General features: G+C 39.2%; 1 protein-coding gene across 1 annotated transcript; it reads left to right on the top strand.

The window, feature by feature from the left end:
- Positions 1-277: 277 nt before the first annotated feature.
- On the top strand, positions 278-18,300 carry LOC137294157 (serine/threonine-protein phosphatase 2A regulatory subunit B'' subunit gamma-like). The gene is made up of 12 exons (XM_067825141.1): positions 278-435; positions 1,537-1,649; positions 3,129-3,178; positions 4,990-5,044; positions 5,303-5,415; positions 5,812-5,980; positions 6,110-6,154; positions 6,461-6,604; positions 12,064-12,200; positions 12,688-12,901; positions 13,352-13,479; positions 13,878-18,300. The coding sequence occupies exons 1-12, from the start codon at positions 357-359 to the stop codon at positions 13,975-13,977; spliced, it is 1,347 nt and encodes a 448-aa protein (XP_067681242.1). The 5' UTR covers positions 278-356; the 3' UTR covers positions 13,978-18,300.
- The last annotated feature ends 493 nt before the right edge of the window (positions 18,301-18,793 follow it).

Genomic DNA, 18,793 nt, shown 5'->3' with positions numbered 1-18,793 from the left:
GTCTGTTTTGAAACGCGTTTGGTTGTCTTATGCATTGTGCTGTGTATGGTATTTCTATTGAACAAACCTAGGTATGTCTGAGTAACAGTCTGAACATCGATTTGTTTATACACGACACGGGAAAGAATTTTTATTTTGTTTTGCGTGCCATTGTCTCATCAAGTCATGACATGTAAATTGTTATCCCATCTGAGCTTATCTACCTTTGCTGTCTTGACTTGCCGCTAGGTGTCCGTCTTACTCTTTTGACCAATCGTGTTCGAGCGGGATCAGAAAATTTCAAAGATGGAGGATTGACTCAAAACATTGACACCGGATGGTGGAAACAATTACTAATACAGCTACATGTGTCAGTAATGACACTGACTAAGTTGCATAAAATGCATGACATGGACTGGTCCAACACCCTGCGAAAATTCCTAAGTGCTAAACGTGGTACGGTGCTTTGTTTTCAACGAAACTGTCATGGATGCACAGCATGATATCGTATTATCTGTCACGAAGGGTTTTGTTTTGAATTGAAAGTTAACTAACGTTAATGTTTGCTTGAAACCAGTGTGTCGTAAGAACAGTTTTTCATAGCGTAGCTAATGCATCTGATCTGTTTAGAAGTTTCAGTGACCTCGAGATAATAAATCCGCATACAGTCTTTTGAAATCAGTTTTTTATTAGCCTTTGGAAGTTAGTGCCTACATACTATCACATACATCTTTATGGATAGTTAGGTTGTTTTATTTTATCCTGTCCGTGTACATTTCTACACTGTTAACTAAACAGGAGTGACTGCACACTCAGTAAGACATACATGTATAGGTTTGTTCTGACAAATGTACCTTATAACATACTCTTTTGTAGATATAATATTACAAGTAAGTTGAGTATTGGAAGTGTTGTAATCAAACAGCCATTTAATGCCATTTGGATTTGAAGTTGAAGAATAGATATGGTGCAGATCCATGCTTTTAATCACTTTTTTCTTGAAATTGTTGCGTACAATAATGTTGAATTAAATATGACTTCAACAGACCACTCTGATTCTTGATGTGATTGCCTTCCACCACTATAGCTTGTGACTAACTAGATGATAGATCAGTGGTCAGGCTCAGTTTGTGTCTTGGATGATAACATATCATACACTGATGGCATGTGTTTCATATCAAGCACTGTTTTTTTGTTTTGACTTTATTTGAATTATTAATTATAGGCAGCTGCAGTATTGACGGCAGAAGTACAACACTGTTGATATTGTTCATAATTTGAAATTTTGTGATCCTTAATATGTTCTCAGAAACATCAGATCATCACCAACACTGACATCATTAGAATAAGCAAATAGTGGTATTTAAAAAAATATTTAGGTTATGTTCACCATTTTTGTGGTATTTTGTTTAATATTCCCTAGAAAACATTTAATTTCATCATGCTGAAAGTGAAAGATTAACTAATTTTTTTAGCATGATGAATATCTAGAAACATGTAGTACTGGTAGCAGTAATGTAAGATCACGACAGTAAACCTGAAACATTTTGTTTGTAGTTCGAAGCATCCCTAAAGATAACAGTGAAGAAGTAGAAGAGTTCACCAGACTGTACAAAGAATGGAAAGGTCTTGGTGAAAATTATAAAAATGTACCAAGTCTGTATGTGAAGGTAAAGTATTCACACATTTGTTTGTTGCAGCATATTCTGTTATGATTGTACAGAATCCAGTTAGGAGGAATGCTTCCTGCTTTTCCCATTACTTGCCTACATATTTTAACATGTTGCAGGGTAACTGAGATTGCAGGAAGTATTTCTTGCCCAAGATTAATAAGAGAGATCTTTTCTGTTTTGTAGGCCCTCTTCCCATGTACAAATGTAGTCCGAGTACACACTTGACATTTGGCAGGTACATACACTATTAAAGATATATGTCCAAAGTGGATATACATTTTAAAGCTGCCTTTACATACGTCACTTAGCATCAGTAATTTATGAAATTTTTGTGGAATGATAGTATGTACTCCTTTCTTAATGACACAGCAGCATTGGGGAAGCCTAGTGGTTAACGCGTTTGCTCGTCATGCCGAAGAAAAGGAGTCAATTTTGCACTTGGGTACAATGTGTGAAGCCCATTTTTGCTGTCCCCTGCCGTGATGTTGTGGGGAATATTGCTAAAAGAGGTGTGAAACTATACTCACTCGCTCTATGACACATAACCATCATGTATGGAGTGAATCTCAGGTTTGGTGCTTATTTGTATTGCCAATTGAATAAGTGTGTAGTATGGCTTTATGCCACTATTAACAATGTTCCAGCAGCATCACAGTGGGGAGCATCAGAAATGGGCTTCTCACAGTGTGCCCACTTTGGGGCCAATTGAAACAGCCTGTTCAGAGTATGTAAAGGGTTTTGCAGATGATACTTGGACAGAAGCAGAGTTTGTGAAAAGCTAGGGATAGGTTGTTCATGAATGTGACCAGTGACAGATGACTTGAAGAAACACATTGTACATTTAGGTCATTGTAAATAACTGTACGCTCATATAGTAGCCAAAGTGCTGTAACTCCCCATGGTCATAAATTGGTGATCAACCTTCAGTTGTTGGTGATCCTCCACTCTTTTATGTTGTATTGTCCTAATTTAAAATCTCATCTTTTAGTGATATATGCGAGTTTTATTTCTTGTCATTGTGTTGGTTTTACTGTCTTTCGTCGACAGGTTCTTTTACAACTAATTGCATTTATTGTTATTTCATAACTTTTGAAGTCACAATTTGGCTGAAATATTGCCATTGTGGCTATAAATTTTAACTTACTCACATATATACAGTGTGTACAATTAGAGAATGACACATGATACTAAAACATTTCTTATATTTATAAGTATGATTATGTTATGAATAGTATAGTGGAAGCTGTCCAAATCGGCATATGTTCAGTCCAGCAAGTTGTCACTACCAGCATAAAATCTCAGTCTCATCCATGGCTTGTAGTACATTTATCATCAGCTCTACAATCCAGCACATTGTTTAAACTGGATAATTTTTCCAGTTCCAATGAGTGCCGGTTTAGACACTGCACTTTAGACACTGCTTCCAATTTATTATGCTTATAAGTATAAATATCACCTCTTCATGGTCTTTTTCAGTTACCTTCAGAAGATGAGCCCCTTTTGCTAAAACTAAGGGAAGAATCAAGGTAAATTGCAACAGTATCAGTAGTGTCGATTATCCCATGGTAGTGTGCAAGTAGATACTTGGTTACAGAGTGTCTGTATAAGGGTTTAACATACATGTATTGACTTGGATGTTCTGTGGGTGTCCTATGGGTATAGACTGAACATGTAGACATGGGTGTCCTAGGGGTATAGGCAGAACATGTAAACATGGGTGTTCTAGGAGCATAGACAGAACATGTAAACACGGGTGTTCTAGAGGTATAGGTAGAACATGTAGACATAAGTGTCCTAGGAGCATAGGCAGAACATGTAAACATGGATGTTCTAGGGGTATAGGTAGAACATGTAGACATAAGTGTCCTAGGAGTACAAGCAGAACATGCAGACCAGTCCCTCCTGGATTCAGCGGCAAATTTAAGCAAATTCTGTGTTTTCAGTGTTCTGCAAAACATTCTGCAGTTAAAACACTTAGGAAAAACAGCAAAAACATTATACAGACCTTCATAGTTTAAATCACAAACACAGTCGGCGGTACACATCACATCTTGAGTAAGTTTGATGACAACACACCGACACCTCTTTCTGTGTTTGAGAATTAAAAGTTATTTCTCTCCTCTCATTCATAACTTTGATTCCGACAAACAACTTCTAGTTTCATGCAAATATCAATTTTATATTTAATCGAAATCTGAAGTAATTACTATTTTTGATCGATTTTGAGAAAGTGATTGCAGTGTCAAATTCATCTAATTTTATTTGAAACATGCCTGAAGCTTACTTTATTAGTAAAGTATCTTTAATCATGGTTATTTTGAAAATGTTGTCACAATAAATATGTCAGTTTGTTTTATGTGTAACGGATCCTACTTCTGACATTAACTCTACTTTTCATTTCGGCTGTCAGTCAGTTTTCACTTCAATTTTTAAAATAAGCAAATTCCGCAACAGAAAAAGCGGCAAATTCTGCACAGATTCTGCACACAAATGCGTTTTTCACGGACCAGACATTTTTCTGCATGGAAAGGTAAATTCTGCGATTGTTTCTGCAATCGCGGAATCCGAGAGGGACTGATAGACATGGGTGTCCTAGGAGCATAGGTATAACATGTAGACATAGGTGTCCTAGGAGCATAGGTAGAACATGTAGACATAGGTGTCCAAGGAGCATAGGTAGAACATGTAGACATAGGTGTCCTAGGAGCATAGGTAGAACATGTAGACATAGGTGTCCTAGGAGCATAGGTAGAACATGTAGACATAGGTGTCCAAGGAGCATAGGTAGAACATGTAGACATAGGTGTCCAAGGAGCATAGGTAGAACATGTAGACATAGGTGTCCTAGGAGCATAGGTAGAACATGTAGACATAGGTGTCCAAGGAGCATAGGTAGAACATGTAGACATAGGTGTCCTAGGAGCATAGGTAGAACATGTAGACATAGGTGTCCAAGGAGCATAGGCAGAACATGTAGACATGGGTGTCCTAGGGGTGCAGGCAGAACATACTAGGGTATCCTAGGAGTATATGTGGAACAAACATACACTGGTGTCAATGGGAATAGGTGGAACATATTGATATGGGTGTCCCAGGGTATAGCTAGAACATGTTGACACGGGTGTCTGAGGGGTAAAGGCATAACATCCAGGTATGGTTGTCCCAATGCTAGTGGTGGAACTTTGTGTATTGTATATTCTGATTCATGGAGGGAAGAATAAATCTTGTTAAGTGGATTAAGTGTGTAAAATTTTGAAAAATCCCAATGGTGTACAAGGACACATGTTGTTGAATTCAAAATTTTTAATTATAAAGGAGCTACTTATTTACTTTTTAGGGCTGTTTTTCTACAACGGAGAAGCAGGGAATTACTGGACAATGATGAGCTGCAGGTGCGTTTAAACAGTCTACATTAGTGGTATCCGTCAAATCTGTAACTTTTCTAAACATATTTAGACAATTAATCTATGATAATTACATGAGCAGATTCCAAGCTGCTGATTTTCCAGAACATGTACACGAAAATTTTCTGCTTTTCTATTTCATCTGAGATAAATGAGCTTATGTCATGACCTGTATCTAAAATACTTAGCTTAAGTAAACCACAGGACCATTACAACTGAAACTTCACATACGTGCATTGAATACAGAAACTCTGGTTCCTCCTGGACAAGCACCATACACCACCACTGCTGGGCGAGGAACAGATGATCAGCTATGAAGACTTCCTACAGGTCGGCAAGGAGGCAGGACTGAAGTGCAAGTAAGACAACATTGGTGTTTGGTTGATTCACCTTGCAACTCTAATGTGAAACAGCTGGATTCATTTCTCCCGTGATTTGTTAAATTGAACATCCAAGAATTCAAACCAGTCATTGGTCCATACCGCCATATAGTTGTAATATTGCTGAGTAAGGCATGAAACTAAAATCATTGATCAAGATGGATTTAACTTTTTTTAGGTCGATGTCAATTTGTTTCTGAAAAATTATCTCAGGTGTTGACTGTAAATGTATGATAATATTAAGAAAAATGCTGTCTGTCAAAATTTAGTATTTTGGTTTGCTTCACCTGTGTCTCAGCTTCAGTATGTTTGCTTTTTGTTAAATGTAACATCCAGTGATAGCTTTGAAGTCACTGATATTTGTTTCTATTTCAGACCATTTTTCCATGCCACTGTATTCAGCAAGCTACTGCAGTCTGATCCGTTCGGGCGGATCTCCATCATGCAGTTCTTTAACTATGTTATGAGGAAGGTGTGGCTCCACCAGACTCGTATAGGACTGTCACTCTACGATGTGGCCGGTCAGGGATATCTCAAAGAGTCGGTAAGTTCTTCACATCATGACAGCTTAGTATACACATTCAAGTATTCAGACTTAATCTTTGACTGCCCTAGTACATCAACATTAATATGATTTCATACAATGTCTATAAGATATGGCTTTGTTTTCCAGGATTTAGAGAACTATATCTTGGAACTGATACCCACACTGCCACAGGTAAGGGAGAGGATTCCAATGTGATTACATGTACTTGTATTGATCTGTTATGCTGGGAGAAGTGCTAGAAACCTTGTGACATGTTAGCTGTTCGGATTTTATAAATACGTAATGTATATGGAGCATGTTTTATGTCTGCCATGTGTGCTGGGCTATTGATAAATTTGTACCTATTCAGTTGTACTGTGTCTTTGTTAAGTATTTATTTTGTTAGTTTTTCTTCCAGTTATGACTTATTGTTTAATTATATATTTTAAGTATGAAATGTCACTCTAGTATGAAATGTTTTATGGTGATATGTTGCAGTTGAATGGCCTGGAAAAGTCCTTCTACTCGTTCTATGTCTGTACAGCTGTGCGAAAATTCTTCTTTTTCCTGGACCCACTGCGAACTGGCAAAATCAAAATACAAGATATACTAGCATGCAGTTTCTTAGATGATCTGTTAGAGGCAAGCAATATTTATGATACCTTCAAATTTCTATACCTGCAATAGATTAGAGTCTTATCAGTGTTTCATTTGATGTGCATGCTTATAATATTTTTCCTTATCCTGACTCGTACTTAATTGCTTATCTCCTCCTCCCTAGCGAAGGCAGTGGAATACCTGAAATCCCTTGAAGTTCCCTTCTAAAAGAAGCGGAAAATACACTCACCCACCAGTAGTCTCCATTTTCCCACCAAACTGGTCAGCTGACCGACCATGCTTGTCACTCTCTTCTCATCGCCGGACAAGGGCGGCTGGAGGCACCTTGGATACATCGAAGTCGTCACAGCTTCAACATACTTCAGGGAAGAAATACTTCGGTGAAGAGATCGTGCCTCTACAGGAACAACATATCTACAACGAGCCTTCGTTGATCCTACACAATGAGCAGAATGTCAACCTACATAGACAACTTCCATTGTCACCTAGATCGACCCTGACTGAATCGTCTCTGCTCCGGAACCCTTACGAGGGTCGTCAGACAACGCAGACTTCATCAGCAGCCTCGGTCATAGCAACAGACAACTCTATGAGTCAGCCGTCACTACACTCAACACAGCCGTTCGACCCAGGTGCCTTCATGCTGCATTTCACTACACAACTACGCCCGCTACAACGCTTCTTGAATCTCTATCTCAACAACAGATTCTGCTCCCAGACAATGTGAGGCCATTTCTACTTTGCTGGACTCACCAATCAAACCTCTGCACAGGAACCTATATGTTAGGTTCAACCTAACCTATTCAACAACCATCTCTTCGTAGACACGTCTCTCCAAGGATTGGGAGACCATCAAGACAACGAGGTTGCAGCAGGGATCTGGAAGGAAGAAGATCGAGCTCTTCTCTTCGTGCATTAAGAACAGAGTGGATGCTGCATCGGGATGCATTTCAACGAATCTGCCAGACAAATAGATTTATTTGCAGCAAAGTTCAACAAACAGACAACAACCTTTGTATCACCAGTACAAGATCCATTAGCCTGAGCAACAGATGCTATCAGCATCCCATTGGAAAGACTAAACGCGTTTGCGTTTCCCCCTCCAGTGTTACTACCAAAGGCCATCGAGAATCTCAGACGAAACTGCTACAACTGCTTTTGGTCAAGCCTTACTGGCCAATGAGTCATTGGTTTCCAACACTTATAGAAGAGTTAGGACAGCCAGCGCTACAACTACCAGATTGAGAGAATCTTCTGGTCCATCCTCCACACAAATCAGGCGCACGGCAACCCATCTGCTTTCCGACTTCACGTATGGACCATATTAAGACCTGTTTAAAACACAGAGGATACTCAGCGAGGGCAGCGAAAGCTGTTATCTTAGCCTTACGGAAATCCACCCGCACCTTATATGTTGACAGGTGGAAACGATTTGAGACATACGCCAATAAGAAAGGATTCATGGTGATGAAGGCAACACATCCTCAGATAGCGGATTATCTATGTCATCTAGACATTCCAGAGGTCTGAAAGGTTATGCATTTTCTACATACTTGGCAGCACTCAGCTCAGTCATCACCATGAAAACAGGGATCACACTGACTAAAGTACATTGCAACTGAATGTCAAGATATTCTAATCAGGACTAGTTGCGACCCTTCTTCATGTACAAGTACATCTAAACATTGTACTCTCACAAGTGATTCGTACGAGCCGCTCGAGCGGACCTCATTTGAACTACTGATTCAGAAGATGCTGTTTTTACTTGCCTTGGCTACAGCTGCACGAATATCAGAAATTCATGCTCTGGACATCAGTAGCACAAGATTTGATGCAGGTCATTAAGAGACAACTCATCTGGGTCTATGGTGAGATTTTATTGCAAGGAATCAACTGCCAGGTCAATCGGATAGACAATTCCACATACCAGTTTTATCTTCAATCCTTGGACCTCAAGATACTCAAGACCTGTCATTATGTCCAGTCAGAGCATTGAAGATATATCTCACACGTACCAAGTCAAGAAGAAAACGTTGAAAGCACCTATTTATCCCAATATCTACTGAGACAACTACGGAAATGTCCCGCAACACTATCTCAGTGTGGATCAGAGCTGTTATACTGAGAGCCGAAAAAGCAGCAGGATTGGAACCTCCGCGAGCCTCCAACCCACATGAAGTCAGAGCCTTGGCCTCTACACTAGCGCTACATCAGTACATGGAAATTGCTATCAGCTATAATGGAGGGGTGCTTTTGGAAGTCACACTCGGTGTTTGCCAACCACTACCTATGAGACATAGCCACAAAGGACATCACTGGCATTCATCAGTTTGGGCCTCTCGTCGTTGCAAAGCAACTAATAGCTCCTCAAAGGCGCTGGGTTCACTCACCTATTTATCATGCAACCTGTGGAAGCTCTGCGGTGTATAATGGTGGAAAGTCCATGCACACATCTCGAACAGACTAGCATGAGTGATTATGACCTGGTACTCCTAATGAAGATACTTGTACATGAAGAAGGGTCGCAACTAGTCCTGATTAGAATATCTTGACATTCAGTTGCATCAGACACTAGCAGAATGCTAGTTACTAGGTAGATATCATCACGTTCCATCAACGAAGCCTACTTCAGAAGAAAAGTTCGACTGGATGTGATCCCCCCCCAGAATCTACAATGAATATTGGAAGAACAGGACCGAATTATCGCCGTTACAAGTTCCCGTTTGTGGGCGAAATATTGGACGAAGCTTTGACAGCCAGCAGAATCCAGCGTAGCCTGACCCACTGCTGTTTCCATTGGATTCTGTAAGCAATTGAGCATGAGTCAGGATAAGGAAAAACGTAATTTCTGAATAAAATTGATATTTTATACTTATCCTGACTCATGACAAAAGCCCTTCCAGCCCTCACAGGCATGCTGAATTCCAAAATTCTTGTGTTGGGCGATTTTATAGGAGAAAGTAACAAGCATTGGCCAGCTAACCAGTTTGGCGGGAAAAGGGAGGTTATTGGTTTGTGAGTGTATTCTATGTCCGCTTTTTTAAGAAGGGAACTTCAAGGGATTTCAGATATTCTACTACCTTTGCCAGGGAGGAGGAGATAAGCAATTAAGCATGAGTGAGGATTAGTATAAAACATCAATTTTATTCAGAAAATTACATTTCTGCACTCCTCTCAAACAGCTAGACTGATTCAGCTGTAATCTTATGGGTGGATGCGTGTATATTACTTGAATGTTAAAGGTCACATATACTCAAATAGGGTACAAATGCAAATTCTACCATGACTTCAGTAAATACTGGATTGTGATTGACTAATCAAACGGGATCGGGTGGTCAGGCTAGCTGACTTGGTTGACACATGTCATCGGTTCCCAAGTACGCAGATCGATGCTCATGTTGTTGATCACTGGATTGTCTGGTCCAGACTCAGTTATTTACAGACCGCCGCCATATAGCTGGAGTATTGCTGAGTGCGGCGTAAAACTAGAAATTCACTCACTCACTCACTCACTAATCAAAGTCATCCAGAGGTATATAATCACGTTATATACCTCTGATTTTCAAACACATCATGTACTTGTTTAAAGTCTGAATAACACGGTTATGGTAGAATGGAGATAAACATATTGTGTTTGGAAAATCAGCGGTATATAACAAAATTATGATAGCTCTAAATTTTGTATTTATTTTATATTGATTATAAAGTAATTAGGATCATGAGACCAAATATAAAGACGTATATTGACAAGTGTCTACATACTGGTGAGTGAACGTTTACAAACCAAGTAAATTTAGCAAGTGTAGAAATATATTGCGTAGTATTTTCACTTCGACCCCGACCTCGCTTATGTTACGTTACAAGTTATGTCATGCAAACTCCTTTTGGCCATGATTCAAATACATATTTAACTACTAGTAGAAAGTAGTTTCGATTTTCTAACTTGATGAAAACAAACCATAATCTCATTAATTCAAATGGACTTTAGTCCATGACTTCACGATTTTCATAAATGGCGGCACCCTGTCTTAGAATGAATGCTATTTAAGTTTGTTTTCATAGACTTACAAAATCAAAATTACTTTCTACTGGTAGTAAAATATGTATTTTATTGATGGACATTAGGATTTTGCATGACATTGCTTATAACATAACAATTTCACTCTTGGAAGCAAGGTGGAGGGCAAGAAAATTAGCAATATTAATGTCACTTCGACCCCAACCTTGCTTCCTTGGAAGAAATCGTTATGTTACAAGTTGTGTCTTGCAAAATCCTTTTGGCCATGATTCAAATACACATTTAACTACTGGTAAAAAGTAGTTTGGATTTTCTAACTTGATGAAAACAAACCATAATCTCAATAATTCTAACTGACTTCTAGCCCGTGCCATTTTAAAAAATGGCAGCGCTCTGCCTGAAGATAAATGCTATTTAAGTTTCTTTTCACCGGCTTACAAAATCAAAATTACTTTTCACTGCTAGTAAAATATGTATTTTATTGATGGACCTTAGGATTTTACATGACATTGCTTATAACATAACAATTTCACAATTTCAAGTGAATCGAGGCGAGGGCCAATATAATGTTATTTACGATAATATTGGCACTTCGACCACAACCTCGTGTCCGAGGAAGAAAGCATTATATTCATGCAGAATCCTTTTGGTCAGCATGTGTGGTAAGCAGTCTTTATTTTATAAACTCGATGAAACTTGAACTCCCATTTTCTATCTTTGAAGCGTGGTAGGGGGCAAACCATCCGATTTAGTATAAACCACAGGCTTCCACACGCTCGCTCCACACATACAACCAACCAATTTAAGCACAAACTACGTGGTCCGGTGGAAATCTGTGCACAGTGACACCATTACCCGACCCCAAGCAGCAACTGACGACAACACAACAATTCGGCATGTCTTAGGTGACGTCAAGAAATCAGCAAAATGATGAGCTTCCAACACATTTTCTGTACAATTAATTGGAACTCGTTCCTTCTATTACTTCACGTCCGGTTCTCTGGCAACAGTGTTACGTAATGGTGTTGGTGGTTTCGTTTGCGGGTGAGAGAGAGAAGCAGATGGCTTTTTAGCAACTTTTAAGCGTTTGGTATTAATTAACCACAAGGTGTTTTTTTTTAAAAAATGTTGTTTCATTTATGACTAACCAGAAGTCTTTCATATGCAGTGATAAAAAGAGTACCAAAAAATTGAGTTTAGTGGTCCTTTAAAAGATCAAATTGGTATAAGGAGTCAAAATTGGAGTTTCAAAAAAATTGTTCTCATGCCACAAATGATCTTCTTCCAATGGCCTAAACTTCATGTGGTGTCAAGTTCCTTTCACATGTTGTAGGTTTTCTCTTGACCCAAGGAAAGGTGCTCAAATTAGTGTGAGGAATCAAAACTTGAACTTGAAGAAAATTGTCCTCTGTCACCTTTGATTTAAAGAAACAATATGAGTTGTAGTTATTCCTGTTTTTAACAGTTGCGTGATGAGGACCTATCCAAAGACATGCAGGAATCCAACTGGTTCTCTGCACCCTCAGCACTGCGGGTGTATGGACAGTATCTCAACCTAGACAAGGACAGAAATGGGATGCTCAGCAAAGAGGAACTAGCAAGGTGATTATTAATTTTGTCAGTGTTTCTGTACTGTTATATAATAATGTCTCTTCCTTAAAACATCACCTGCTTGTTGTCCCCTGCCACAACACTGAACGAAGGAATATGTATTAGCAGTGTATGTACGTATGTCCCAATTCTTGTTAACTGTTGAACCTAGCGTTTAGAAGTTTAAAAGTTTGTTGACAGCCTACATTGGGGGATTACACAGACATCAGTCGAACTTATTTTCAAGGTCACCACAACAGTTTGACCACTTTTCAAATGCTTGTTAACATAATATCTCATGAACTGGAGTGCCCAGTATCTCCAGTTTTGGTGATGGCCTACATTTGGGTATGACCTTGACCTTATTTTCAAGATCTTGTGTGTGACCAAGTAGTAAATATGTGGTAAATATTTTTCTTCTCTTGCGGGGAACACTTGTTACAGATGTGCATTCAAGCCTGTAAAGCACCTAGTGATGTACTAATGTTGCTATAACCAGGTATGGTACAGGGACCCTGACAGACGTGTTCCTCGACCGAGTGTTCCAGGAGTGCTTGACGTATGAAGGGGAGATGGACTACAAGACATATCTGGACTTTGTGCTGGCCATGGAGAACAGACGAGAACCTCAAGCTCTACGTTACCTCTTCCGGATCCTTGATGTGCAGCATAGGGGCAATCTTAATGTCTTCTCCCTCAATTACTTCTTCAGGGTAGGTCTCAGTTTTCTATATTTGCATCACATGAGAGTTCACATTTGTTTCCCACATAACAATGAAATCTTGAAATCATGTTCTTACTATTTGGAGCATGAGTAATCAAAGGTGCTGAAGTGTTGTGTCCCTTCAGCTTGCCAGAACCCTACAACTGTGGGTTCAAATTCCAACTGCCTTTGATTATAATATTTGTGTTTGCAAACACGATGCCAATGCTCATTGGTTTCACCAAAGTTATAAGTTTCTCATGCCTACATTGCCATTTAGTCATTGAACTGCAAGAGTCGAAAATTAACAGGCACTAATACACAATATGCGCTATGAAAATTTATAATTGTGTTCAATTTTTTTTGTAAAGGCTGGCAATTTTAACATTCCATTGCTGTCACTCTGTATAATGTGTGTATCTGTCCATTACCTATCTATAGGGTTGTGTTTGTGTTTCAGGCTATCCAGGAGCAGATGAAACTTCATGGCCAGGAACCTGTGTCTTTCCAGGATGTGAAGGACGAGGTGTTTGACATGGTCAAACCAGCCAACCCTCTGGCCTTGTCTCTACAAGATCTCATCAACTGGTAGGCACAATTTCTTTCTTTGTTCAAAGGATACTTTTTAACAGATGGGTGATCAGATGTATGGGACAAGTCTTTCTGTAATGATGGGGACAGATTTTCTCAAAAGCTGTTATAAACAGGGAATCCAAATTTAGTATGTGCTTTCAGTTTACAAGTTATGGCCCTTGTCATACGTTTCTAGACTTAGAGCATGTTATCCCCATTGAGAACAGATTTTCTCATTTAACAGCGTGTGTATCACAAATTGTAGGAAGAATGAATAGTTGTCAGAATAAGACCAGACCATTGTGGCCGGGGATATTTATAACCATATGTTCTTGTATTTTCATATTATGACTGAACTCTGTATTTAAGTATGGAGTACCAATGCTGATTGTCCACTTGTTGTGTGTTCCCAGTGGCAAAGGGGACACAGTTGTAAGTATCCTCATCGACCTGAATGACTTCTGGACCTATGAGAACAGAGAGTACCTGATGCCCGAGATGAGTGAGGACTGACTATAGGCCAGTATAGGAAGATCGGGAGTGTATTACTAGGTCTCACAGTGTCTACATGCTTTTCAGCTGAGGCTATTCTGGAAACCTCACCGAGAATGAAAGTGTTTGTGGATGTGATTTGTGGAGCATCAAAATACATTTGTAAAACTTTGCCTAAAAAGATGGTGAAGAGTTGATCCGTACACAGAATGGACCGAGACTCTCATCATTCCAGTCTGGTGTCCGTCACTGCCAGCAGTGTCACTGTCCTCATGTGTCAACAATGCAATTGCCTTCATTCCAGTCACCACTATTGGGAACATGATCATCATTCTCACACATTGCTCATCGCTCATGCCAGCTACAGTAGTCGTAATCATGTTTCAACTGAATCCCCAGGTATAACGCATCAATGTGTTTGCTATCAATCAACTGACCACTTAACATTCAAATCCTCGCTCACCATTCTAAGCATACTTGTTAAGTAGTACTGTACTTATATGTTCATCTACAGTCTTGGGTTTCATTCCCTTTTTGTATAGTGTGAGTGTCTGTGTGTGAATCCCCTAGAAGAAGTGAAGCTCAGTAATTGTCACACATTGTGTATTGCAGTAAGGTCATGTGAAAATGCAGTCCATTTACCTTGTATGCTACTGTATTTCTGTTTTGCTTTGCTGAATGGGTCCTATGTTTAGATTGTAGGGAACAGAGGTTGCTCACATGTGTTTTGATGTTTGCAATGAGTCATGTTACATTCCTGTAATAGTTTTTTTTTAAGAAATGTTGGGGATATCCTGGAGTTTGATAACTAACCATCATATAATTGTGCTTCAAATCTCTACCTACTTACAAGTTACCCTACTGTTATTGAACAGTGAAAGCTGATAAAAGTCACTAACTGTCATTCTCGCAGGTGTGTGTGGTATATTTTACTGCTTGAATATAAGCTTTTGATTCTAATTGTTTCAGTGAATGCAATATCCTTATAAGATATATTTCTATACATCTATGTAAAATTTGCAGAAACCGGTGTTCCAATCGTCTGTCTAAGGGTGATGCAATTCACTTAGATGTGAGGGAGGATTGGAAATTTAGTTAGGGCCTGATTATGTCTGTCACTTTCTCGGCACTATGTCTATTGTTATGGGTTCCGTCAGAGTGGTAAACATTCAAGATCAAAAAGGGCTCTTATCCATCATCAAGCACTCCTGGTAACTGAAATGCAGTTGAAAGTGGCATTAAACCAAAATCAGCCTCTCAATCTAAGTCAAATTGCTAAGAAATTCAGTATGGAAGCATGTTCATTTCCTTGCCCTGTTCTGCATGAACTGTGTGTAAGGAAAGAGTCCAAAATGAGATGGACAAATTCCATCGATAACTATGTCTTTACCACAAACATATTATTGTCAAGTTGGGATAGTGCTTCACTGTTATTCATGACACAAAATCTTTACAATGGTTCCCCACATTCTGTGATGCCAAGATCATCTTACATTACACTGCCAGTCTAAGTAAACAAAACCTGGTAGAAGGTCTCGTCAGGTAACCTTTGAGTGACCAGTGACGGTCCAATCAAACATGAGAGGGTTAAATAGATTTAACCAAGCAGACAACAGCTACTTTTTAGTAATCGGAGGGACTTTCAAAATATTCAGGTCACCGACACAGATCTCTCCGCAAACAAAAATCCACATATAACACAGTTATTTGACCTGCAGTATACATGCTTTCGGATTTGCATTGACATGGTTACCATTAGCTAATATTTCCACAAGATAACATCGTTGAATATTGCCCAAAACACTATTTTCAGCGACTGTTTACTCACAGTTGTCATGGTTCTACATACACCGTATGCATCACCCGGAAGCAAGCATACACTAAATAGCATTCGGAATCATTCGGGTATGAAACCTTTTCGAGATAAAAAGTTCAAAAGGTATGTACGAATGTGCACTTTTGCGATTTGGTAAGCTGTGTTCTGAAGGGTCAATTGGTTACCTGACGCGACCTCCCATAAGGTTTTGTTAGACTCAGTAGTGGAGTGTAACGAATTAAAAGTACTGAGGATAAGTTTACTTAGACTGAGTACTCTGCATTTGCATCATGTTTATCTTGTATATTTCCCTGAAGATCAGGGGATCTATTCTATGTTTTCTGTTACTGTTTTAAGGTACAGTAAGACCTCATTTCTTCTGTCTTTAGGGCAGGGCAGTGGGGTAGCCTGGTGGTTAAAGTGTTCTCTTGACATGCTGGAGAAACAGGATTTGATTCCCTGGTAGAGAGCAATGTGTTAAGCCCCTTCTGGTGTCTCCCAGTGTCATATTGCTGGAATATTGTTGAATGCGGCATAACATTAATCTCACTCTCTCACTCGCTCACTCACTCAGTCCTGAAGCCAATGGAACAATATCACGATCTCAGGAATGTCAGACAAGCTCTGCGGGAATGTCATCTGTGATGACATGGGTCCTCTGACAGGTGTCCCACCTGAGCATGTCGGTGTTACATGTTCATGGGTTAGAGTGAACAAGGTTTTACTGTATACAATCATCACTGTGTTGTAGTGGTACACAAAAACTGCCTAGCTTGGGAGCTTGTCAGGAAGGATTATTCATGCTTTGTGTATGAACCTGTATAGCATATAAGGATACTGGTTATGTATGCACTAGTGCATGATTTGTGTCAACACCCATTCCAATCTCTCTTGTGTAAACAACAGCTGGAGTTTTGAACTGACAAATAAATTTCTCAACAGTTAACAGCTGGTTAAGGAACTACTCATTCTTTGTATTACTTTGGTTCATCATGTCATAGCCTGGCAGACTGAGTGTAGTATTATGGAAGAACTGGTCCTTGAATTGTATATAGTACATATTACCTTGAAGAAACACCAAATAAAATCTCCAGCATTTGTTTGCAAATTTGTATAACAATTTGTTTTCATCTTATGGCAAGGTTCAGATCTGAATGTAAAGTATTAGATATGTTAGCATAGTTGTGCTTTGTACTGTAATTGTGAAGGGATTAGAACTCAATGTTAGAAGACTTATGTAGTTAGGATTTTGTCATGGAACTACCACTGCCAGTATTAGTGTTCATGTGAGTCCAAAATGTCATGCCGGACCAAAACGTTTGGCATTAGTAACACCAAATTGTGTTTACGGTTGAGTTTGTATATGTAATAGGGACCATATTGATATAACATTATTATACTTTTTGCTTGATGGTTGAGGAACAATTACTGTTACAAACATTGAGGGGTGATCTCAAAAGTAAATGTTGACTCTTTGATGCATTTACTTTGAAAGAGCCACAGCGTGGGTAGTGGAACACCTAGCTGCTTGGACAGAGTTAGCAATCCTGTGGTAGCTTCAGTGATTGAGTTGATCTGATCACTGTCTTTGTGTGCAGGCAACTAGGAGAATCACTGTGAGAATGTTGGTCTTAATCCCGGTTGATACGCTACTCCAGAACTTGTACTTTAGGCCAGATTAATTTTATTTCTTTTTTCACGGATCCATATTTTTTTTCACACAAGGGGAAAAAAATAAAAGTAACTTTTCATCACTCAAAAATAATATTTTAATCTTTTTATTGGCCAGAAATGTAAGCTTACAAGAAAAAAACGTTAGATTGTATTTTGCCCCATATACAGCTCATGCATTTCCAAAAGTAAAATACTTTCATTATTTAAAAATAATATTTCTTTAGCTTACGATTTTGTTGGGGTTTTTTTCCCCCCTCCTACTTTTAAGTTTTCTTAGGACGAAAATCTAAAACAAGAAATAAAATTGGTGTGGCCAACCTAGCAATCTGTCATTAAAGGAATGACCACTTTCTGATAGAAGGCATCTATTTGTCTCAAAACCTTGGGTGTTGCATGTATGTGCATGAACACTTGATATTACCCCTCCTATGCTAAGACACCAACATCATAACAGTTTATAAGAAAGGCTGACTTGTATTATCCCAAAGTGTTATTTGTGATACTTCGTGTGAACGTGTGTACATGGAGTATGTGCGGTTTTGTGGTGGTAAGGGATGGGGCTTATTTAGGTGTTGTACCAGGGGTGGATATTCTTGTCATGTACAGCAAGGATTTTACAATAACAAGTAAGGGGACTGATGTTGAAGTACTCTGAGAGAAGGGGACATTAGCTTCAGATGGATTCTGGGGAAAGAGACAGGGGATACCATCATCACAGCGAGGAGGGGATCTTCTGTGAGGGGGTTATGTCACAGCTACTTTGTATGTATGGTGAACTCTAGCAGCCACCATGTACGCTATGTCTCATTTATGCAATGTTTACTGGTATCACAATAAAGATTTGAAAGTTATTGCAGTAGTTGTATTTATTTGTATAGTTGTCTGTTTTCATAAAAACAAAAGGCAACTATGTTTTTCATAATAGAGCTCAAATGGGATCGTGTGGTCATGCTCACTGACTTGGTTGACATGCCATCAGTTCCCAGTTGCACAGATCGATGCCTATGTTGATCACTGGATTGTCTGGTCTGGACACAATTATTTCCAGACTGCTGCCATATGGCTAGAGTATTGCAGAGTGCGGTGTAAAATTAACCCAACTCACTATTTACAAACACTGAAATAGGTAGAAATTTCCAGAGACACTGTAGATTTACCTGACAAAGTAAAGTAAGCTTATACCCAGGACCTCATTCTGCAAAGCGCCATGATGTTCAGCAGCTCGTGTTGAAGTGTGGGAATTAAGCCACACCAGAAGGCATTTCTTAGTGGATCGGATACCTGGCCTATTTGGTTGGCTTCAGTGGTACATCATCAGCATGCACATCTAAACACCTTTGATCCGGT

This window comes from Haliotis asinina, chromosome 8 (genome assembly GCF_037392515.1).
Source record: "Haliotis asinina isolate JCU_RB_2024 chromosome 8, JCU_Hal_asi_v2, whole genome shotgun sequence".
Taxonomy (NCBI): Eukaryota; Metazoa; Mollusca; class Gastropoda; order Lepetellida; family Haliotidae; genus Haliotis; species Haliotis asinina.
This window is presented reverse-complemented; position numbering and strand designations above follow the sequence as displayed.

Coding starts and splice junctions, on each gene's coding strand:
- LOC137294157 (XM_067825141.1), top strand. CDS start 357: ATGACACTGACTAAGTTGCATAAAATGCATGACATGGACTGGTCCAAC. Junction 5,981..6,109: donor AGGGATATCTCAAAGAGTCG/GTAAGTTCTTCA, acceptor TTTGTTTTCCAG/GATTTAGAGAACTATATCTT. Junction 12,902..13,351: donor CCCTCAATTACTTCTTCAGG/GTAGGTCTCAGT, acceptor TTTGTGTTTCAG/GCTATCCAGGAGCAGATGAA.